The sequence below is a fragment of the Callorhinchus milii genome, unplaced genomic scaffold (genome assembly GCF_018977255.1).
Source record: "Callorhinchus milii isolate IMCB2004 unplaced genomic scaffold, IMCB_Cmil_1.0 Scaffold2, whole genome shotgun sequence".
In the NCBI taxonomy this organism is placed as follows: Eukaryota; Metazoa; Chordata; class Chondrichthyes; order Chimaeriformes; family Callorhinchidae; genus Callorhinchus; species Callorhinchus milii.
The window spans coordinates 7520541-7529591 of record NW_024704743.1 but is presented as its reverse complement, the minus strand read 5'-3'; the positions used below and the strand labels follow the sequence as shown (position 1 = coordinate 7529591).

The following is a 9051-nucleotide window of genomic DNA, read 5'->3' as shown; positions in this document are numbered from 1 at the left end:
CACTGCCCACTGAGTGTGACTGTCTGGGACTAGCAACCGGTTGAACATCAACATAATAACTGCTGTCATTTTGGAATACTCAATATAACTGCATATAGTGCAACCCTTTTTCAAAGTCACTTTAAGCACTCCACGTCGCTACCCGCATGAAGGGCGCTTTATAAATGCAAGTTATTTTCTTGTTGTTGTTGCTGTCCCTTTGTAGAACTTTCTATATAGATATGCATTAAAATTATACATTTTATCTATATATATGTGTGTGTGTGTGAGTCAGCTGTAAGTTTACCTGACTTCGTGTTAATTTTCATTAATGTTTGAATACTGATGTTCTATGGGACTCAAGTCGGACCCCCTTGCAGACCAGCATAGTTACATTGCAACTTTATATAATATAACTCACTTTGTTCAGTATTTGCTATTTATTTGTTTAAATGTTAGAAAAATAATGAATATTCTGTCATAGAAAGTACACATATTGTGTTAGAATTAATAAGAATTTCAAAATTGGCATTGTCTACTCAAACTTGCAATAGTATCAATATTACTAGAGTATAAGAAAACAACCATTGAACATCGATGAGCAGTAGGTCCATTTAAAAGAGCTTATCAGGAGACAGACCTGCACATACAGGTCTCAGTTGTTGTTGGAAACTTCCTTTACGATGCTCGATCAATATGTAAACACTGGTCATTTGTGCTTTTCTGTTGAGATCAATGGAAATACGTCTTGATCCATAATATCATATGTTGATCAGGCAATTAGCTCTGCACAAGTACAGCACCTGGACACAGTCTGCCACCTGGTAAATAAGCTTTGTGCAGACACGAGGCCTATTAGTCAGAGATTATTAAACCGCATATAGTTTGTTTGCACAGCAAAAGGTCATTAATAATCCTTTGTTCTCTGAGCCAGAAGCAGGGAATCGTCCCACTAAATTTCGGCCTGCATATATCCCCTTAACCTGACTTCAAACAGTTTTAATGCCTTGTACTGTAATGTTAATCTGGTTCTGTCTGTAACTAGGCTGATATTCCAATTCTGAATAACCAAGTTCAATAACAATCCTTTTTTTAAAGTCATTTTCATAACACTGTATACGTCAAAAATAAATATACATAACATTTTATTTACAGTAATACTCTTTGAACCCCTCTCTACTGAAACGACTTCAGTTTATAATAATAATAATAATCCTTGCATTTGATATAGCGCCTTATCACGTCTTCGAGACGTTTAGTAGTCAGTCTGCAAGGCACCAGCAAACAAATAAGGGGTTACATTCCACTTTTGTAAAAGAGCGATACAGACATTATGTGCATTTATAACAGTTCTCAGCTCCCTTAAACGCAAGCAATTCCAAGAAAGGGAGCAAAGTGCTGGCGAATTTGCTGATATAATAATAATCTTTGCATTTGATTATAGCATCTTATCACATCTTCGAGGCATCTCAAAGCGCTTTGCAGAATATAACTGAATTGACTGTACATTTTGTGGGTGAAACGCGGCAGCCAATTGCGGACAGCAGTGTCCCACAAACAGTCATTGATTGAATGATCAAATTATTATTTTTTAAAAAAAAATTATTGAAGAGATTATTACCCCGGGAAAAGCGATCCGCCAATCAACTAACAACTAGGTTCCTACTTACTGCTGGGTAAACAGAGGCGTGCGGAGTAATGAAACTTGCCTAAGGTTTTGCCCTGCCCGGGAATCAAACTCAGGTCCTCTTGCTTACGAGGTGATTGCTCTAACCACTGCTACCAAGACTCCTATGAATTACGGGTGCTTTTTCAGACTATTATTCTGTGGTTTGCTCACCAGTTTCTAGATTCACGACAACAGACAGGTTGCTGGATGCACAGTATCAGCACCATAATGACACTGAACAGGACTGGCTGTGACTGTGAATGACACAGCCTCAGTGGAATCATCTTTTGCAATAAGCTTCACACTGAAAATGCTGTCTGCGAATTATTTAACTTCCAAATATTAGATCGATGATGGGGAGTGGTGGGGGAGTAGAGACTCACGGTTAGTGCACGTCTCAGACCTACTTAATTTAGTCTCTAATAAAATTATATATTGCAAACTGTGAGCTACACACAATATTTTCTTTTAACAATTCTTTTATACATTAATATTAATTGGAAGAAAGCAGTTCACTGCATAATTCCCTGCAACGTTCACATTACCCTGTAAACGAAGAAGACACTGAAGGAATTAGGTGATTTGAAAGCATGTATATGTTTCACAGAACAATTTGCAGATGATTGCAAATTCAACTGGGCTTAAGAATGCACCCTCACAAACAGGCAACGGTTGTGATAAAGTGGCAGCAATTCAGCACATGGTATGCAAGTGAATCCAGCCAATGTTTCCTATCGAGTCCAGAAAGAGATGTTCAATGCAGAAGGCTCTAATCTTCACTGGAGATTACGGTCTGATCAGACACTGCAAGGTTGCATCTACGGAAAGGTTTTCCTCTCTCCCTGGATGTTGCCTGACCTGCTGTGTGTTTCCAGCGACTTCTGTCAATATACTGCAAGGTTAACAGAGGCTTCTGTGTCTGACGAACTTCCTCCTGGCAGTGATACAGCACTTTATCAATACATTTATTAATATAAACAGTGCGTGCAGAAGGCAGGCCAGATGTTTGCATTTGATGGAAGGCAGTCTTGTGAACCAGATCACAGTGTAAAAACCTTAACGTTTTCCTGAAGTCCCTTCATTCACGTCCTCTCACACAGTTTCGACTTTGCTGGGGTCGTAAGCATCTGGAAAACAGGAGTGATCTAAGTAAAGGAAAGCACATCAACATCTGTCTTGCACTTGAAGTTTGCACTCACTCACACTACAGTGTGTATAAACAATATGCGGATATATTGAATAAAAGCACTCAAGAGTTATAGGGTAAACCCAGATCAATGCTTAGGATGCATCAAGCACAGATTGAGTTACAAGGGGCAATTTCATGACAGACACCATAAAGTTTTACTTTATACAGAAAGTAATTAACGACTGGAACAGATCACGAGGAAGGGTGGTTGAGGCCAGGATACTGAGGGGGGGGGGGGGGATGGAACAAAGGGAGATGTAACAATGAGATTCGATGGAACAAACGGTTTTATTCATCCAAACCAATCTTGTAATCTTGTGAACCTTCTGAACCAGAGGTGGGAGTGAACCTGCTGACATACTCTGACTGATAACACATTGGCATAATTTATGTTTTAGAAATTGATAATTACACATTAATTATGAAAAAGTCAAAATATTGTAAATTAGACCCCCAAATCTTTAATAGATCTTTTCAACACAGTGAAAAAACAAAAGTTTACAATAGAATAATAATCCTCATTTGATATAGCAACTTATCACATCTTGGAGACGTCTCAAAGCGCTTCACAGGATATACTGTAAAGTGAAATGAATGTATATTTTGTGGCTATGAAACGGATAAAATTCCTTCCAAAAATGTGTCAGAACTTGATTAACATGAAATGTCAGCCTAGACTTCTTTGAGCAGAATATTGAGTCCTGGAGAATTTATGTGCGAAAGGCAATTAGTGCTATATTCTATTTGGACAAGATTGTTTACACATCGCAAAACAAAATTGCCTGCCAAAATAAATAGTAGTGCTACAGAGCTTCAAATATACTGTCTTCATATCAGTCAATCCTTAAATAGCCCATAAAAAGTCTGGTCTGTTCCTGCTGACTTTAAATAACTGATGTTCATTAATGTAATCACAAACACCAGAACACAAAACAAAGCCATTAAACTTTACTGCCTTGTGGTGATGTGGTAGTGATTAGCTCCCTCTTATGATCACTCTGGATATTGCAGTATTGTATGTTTTGCAAATTAATATATTACAAAATAATCCTTGCATTTGATATAGCGCCTTATCACATCATTGAGATGTAGCAAAGAGCTTCACAGAAAATGTTGTAAAGTGGATTGACTGTGTAATTTGTGGGCGAAGCGTGTCAGCCAATTGCACACAGTATCCCACGAAGGAGGGATTATTAACCCTGAAAAGTCATCCGCCAATCGACTCACAACTACTTACTGCTAGGTAAACAGAGGCGTGCGGAGTAAGGAAACTTGCCTCCGGTTTTGCACTGCCTGGGAATCCTACCTGGGTCCACTCGCTTATTATTATCATGTTGTCAAGATGTCTAAAAGTTCACTGGGGTGAAATGTAGTCCGTCAATAAACACATATATATAAATCCTGCATTTGATGTTGCAGCTCTCAGGTCATAACATCTCAAATACAGTAAAGTCTCCAAGGCCTTGCTCCCTCCTACCTCTGTGACCTGCTAACGCCATATCAACCTGTCCATTGCCTCTGCTCAGCAGGCTCCGGCCTGCTCCAAGTCCCCCTCCCGGCCTCCCCCACCATTGGCGGTCGGGCCGTCAGCCTCTCTGCCCCCACCCTTGGAACTCCATTCCACCGTCCCTTCACCTCGCTCCCTCCCTTGCCTCCTTCAAGGCATGTCTCTAGACCCTGCTCTTCGACCGTGCCTTCAGCCACCCTCCTACCCCTACCTTCTCCCCTCCACCCTCCTGATCCCAACCCCCAGCTCGGGCCCAAATCCCTTATTGTCCATGGCCTTGGGAATTCCTCCCGCTGTGAAAGGCGCTTTACAAATTTATTTTGCTGTTGTTTGTTATTGTTGTAATTACTGTTAAGTGTGGTCAAGACATTTTTTTTAGGCAAACACGACAGCTAATTTGTGCACAGCAAAGACCTACAAGCAGCCGGAAGGGGAATAATCAATTTATCTGGAGGAATATAGGTGTGAGACATTGTTCTCTTTTCGAGTAATGTCATGGGACTTGAAACATCCCCCTGAACAGGCAGATGGGATCTTGGTTCAATGATTCACTTGAAGGAACTCCGAAAATGCATGGCTTCCCCAACACTGCCCTGTCAACCTCGCTGAAAGTCTCTGATGTAGGGCCTGTGCCCAAAACCTTCTAAAACGAAAACGAGAATGCTGCAGAACACCATTAAAATGCAGTCTGAAAAGTGTGTGGTGGCAAAAATGGCTTTTATATTACATAAGTTGGTTTACACATGGCAGATGTTAAAAGGTGAATTAATTACTGGAATATTTGGGATCCTGGTTCTGTTGGGATGTATGTTTCGTGTTATCAACCTGCTGAGCTGCTTATCAAGCGTGGTCTCATTTTTCGGAGGTGCAGCTATTGGTTTTGTGAAGAGGCTGGAGCTGTGGTTATTGACATAGCTCCTGTTTCTTAACTACGGTTTCAGATAAATTAATATAATGATCAGCAATGCTCCGACATGCTAGCCATCTGCCAGGCCCAGTCAAAGTCCAGTCCAATGTTTACTTTTCAAAAAACAAGCATGTGCTCTGACGTTTTCTGCGTAGAGAAAGTGCTGGGTAGAGAAAGTGCTGGGTAGAGAAAAAATCCAAAGCCCGGCAAAATCAATTACTAATTTCAGTAACAACAATTTATATTTATATAGCATCCTCCATCCCTGGGTCCCTGTGATTCTGACCTCTTTGACTTCGCTTTCCATCATCTTCTCCCTCCCCCCACCTCACCCACTCACTCGGGTCCTCAGGCAGCTGTGTAAAGCACTTTGAGGCATCCTTCTGCCTATGTAAATTGTATTCTATTGTAAAAGTTCACTTGAAATCCTTTTAGTGTGCCTTTGCAAGAATTGCTTCAATACTGCACTATTAATCAATACCTCAATTGCTTCAACATGATCAATAATCCTTTAAGCATGCCTCCGGTCATCCTCCCACCCCTAGCTCCCTTGCTCTCTTCTCTTCTTGATTCCAACCCCCAGTTTGGATGCAAATCCCTGACTGTCCAGCACCTTGGAATGACCTCCTAACATGAAAGGTGCGTGGAGTCCTGTAGCTCAGTCGCAAAACGTTGGGCAAGTTTCCTTACTCCACACGCCTCTGTTTACCTAGCAGTAAGTAGGAACCCGGTTGTTAGTCGATTAGCAGATCGCTTTTCCGGAGGTAATAATTCCTTAAAAAAAAAAAAATTGGTCACTTCAATCCATGATGGTCTGTGGGACACTGCTGTGCGCAATTGGCTGCTGAGTTTCGCCTACAAATAATAATAATAATAATCCTTGCATTTGATATAGCGTTTTTCACGTCGGGAGGACGTCCCAAAGCGCTTCACAGAAAGTGAATTGACTGTATATTTGTGGGCGAACGCGGCAGCCAATTGCGCACAGCAGTGTCCCACAAACAGTCGTAGATTGAAAATTACCAATTTATTATTGTTTTTGGTTTTTGGAGGGATTATTATTAGGCTCTGTGTGGAGTAAGGAAACTTGCCCAAGGTTTCGCCCTCTGCCTGGAATTGAACTCAGGTCTCTCACTTGCAAAGCGAGTGCTCTAACCACTGAGCTACAGGACTCCACAAAGATATACAGTCAATTCACTTTACAGTATATTCTATGAAGCGCTTTGAGACATCTCGAAGACGTGATAAGGCGCTATATCAAATGCAAGGATTATTATTACTATAAATGCAATTTGTTCTTGTTGTGGCAACTGAGGCACATGGATTTAGGAATAAAGCCGGTTTAATTTTTTTTTCTGTTTGTTTACTCGTTCCTTGGATGTGGGCGATGTCAGGGCAAGAGTTTATCTCGAGTTGCCTTGAGAAGGACAAGATCGGGATTTATGAGGACACCAAAGCAATGTCAAAAGTTCAATTTAAAAGCAGCATTATTCACACTACTAAGTGTCAGCTACCATTGCCTCTCAGGGCTTGTATTCCTCCCTACCCATTACTCAACTGGTCTGCTTCTTGTCACCGTACACTGTTAAGCTCTTTGTCAGCCATGCTCATTTGGTAGCACTTTCTCCTTTGGATCTGAAGGTTCAACCCACAATTCGGGACTTGAGGTCATAGTCCAGGCTGACAATCTAGTGCAGTAGTGGGACAGAGATGCTTTGTCAGAGGTACTTTTGCTTAAACCAAGGTAATGTTTGTAAAACTCCTGATTAATCAATCATTCTTCTTTGTGGCTGCTTGTGGGATTTTGCTAGCGCAAATGGTTGTGGTTCTGCCAACAAAATAGACATTAAACTTCACACAATTATGTGTAAAGTGCTTTGAGACATCCTGACGTGATAAAGCGCTATAAAAATTCAGATTCTTTCTTGTCACGAGGTTTAAGTAGAATCTTACACCTCACTCCTTCTGTCAGGTTGCAAATCAGCTGACAGAAGTAGGGATTTAAGAGAAAGCTAGACCTTCACATGAGGGAGAGGGGAATTCAGGCTGTAAGCAATGACCTTGAGCTCTGCTAACATCCAATCTCGGCATTTGCCACCAAGCTGTGCCCTTTTCCCTCATCTCATTGCTCTTAAAAGACAAGAACCTTCGGGTATATTTTACATATTTCACAAACTTAAATTCAAAATTCATGTTCTAAGAACTCTTCATCTCTGGAAACATCTCGGGAGAGGGGAGCTGCTGAATTTTTTACTGCTGAGGAGCGGGAGGCAAAGCTGGGAGTTAGTTGGTGCAGGCTCAACCTGCCACCGCGTGAAAGAAATCCATAATGAATTTCTTTAGAAAGATACTGCACTGCAGTGCAAGTATAACAGAAGTATAGAACATCTGCCACAATCAGCTTCAACCTAACTACCTTTCATACATGGAACCATGGTCAATACTTGATGCGATGCCTAAGGAATATAAAAAACACGTTTTCTCTATAAATATTCTCGTCATAATAATAATGATCCTTGTATTTGGCATAGGGCCTTTCATGACAGGAGAACGCCTCAAAGCTTCAGCAGATTTACTGTGAAGGTGGAGTGACTATGTTTTTAAGAGGTGAACCCAATAGCCAATTTGCGCACGGCAACGTCCCACAAACAGCCATAGGGTGAAGGACCAATTTTATTTTATTTGGGGGGATTGTTGGCCTGAACACCAGAAGAAATTCCCTTCTGTTTTCAAATACTGCCTTGGGATCTTTAAAGTTCACCTACATGGATAGACAGGACCTAGGTTTAATATATGTTCTTCATGACATGTGTGTTACCTTGCAGTTTTCTCGAATGATGTGTTTGACCACCTGACATTTATTTTATCCTCTTTATTTACCTCCTGTTGATTGTATGCTTTGAATGGCACCTGGTGCTGTCCTGATGTTTTGACTGCAGATCCTGGCTACGCACGGAATTGGTTTGCTTGCTTTCCAGTTAAATTATCAGCTGTATATACAATTATTAGTCACGTGCTACACTTTACAATGTAAACTGTCCCCCTCACCTGTGGAGCCATCTGTTTAACGTAACACCTGCGTATGTTTTTTATTGTAAAGTATTACTGTCCCACAATGATCATTTCCTTAGTACATACAAAACATTATTTGTTATTAATGAAATTACATAGATTTACGTAGAATTTACCACAAGGAAACAGGCATTCAAGTCCAACTAGTTTGTGCTGACATTCATACTCCACACAAGTCTCCACCCACTCCTTACTCCCTTCTATTCCCCTCTCCCTCGTGTGAAGGTCCAGCTTCCTCTTGATTGCATCTACACTATCTGATTCAACTTCCACTTCATCAGCGAGTTCCATAGTCTCACGACCCTCTGCATTAAGAGTTCCTCCTAAATTCTCTTTTAGATCCCCTAATATCTTTCTTATACTTTTATCTTATAAAATCTTATCATTATTAATACAGTAATAATAATCCTTGCATTTGATATGGCACCATATCATGTCATTGAGATATCTTGGAACGCTTCACAGGAATTACTGTAAAGTGAAGTAACTGTACTTTGGAGGCGAATGCGGCAGCTAATTTGAGGCAATGTGAACTCTGTGAAGCCCTGACTTGGGGCTTGAACCTACAACCTCCTGATTCAGAGACAAAACGGCTACCAATTGAGCTCGGTTGATAGTCTGTTCACCAGGATATAAAAGAGTATATATTATAACCATATAAATTATGACTGGCCTGGACTGGCTATTTGCTTACCAACATCTGTATATTTAGGCTGTACCTCCAGTAA

At 40.7% G+C, this 9051-nt stretch overlaps 1 protein-coding gene across 4 annotated transcripts in view; it reads right to left on the bottom strand.

The window, feature by feature from the left end:
* Window positions 1-1710: 1710 nt before the first annotated feature.
* Window positions 1711-9051, bottom strand: part of jcada (junctional cadherin 5 associated a) — a 92015-nt gene continuing 84674 nt past the window's right edge. For all 4 annotated transcript variants that reach the window (XM_007905441.2, XM_007905439.2, XM_007905442.2 and 1 more), the window contains one exon: window positions 1711-2775. In XM_007905441.2, the coding sequence (XP_007903632.2) occupies window positions 2741-2775 (35 nt within the window). In that variant the 3' untranslated portion in view covers window positions 1711-2740. The remainder of the gene's footprint in view (window positions 2776-9051) is intronic.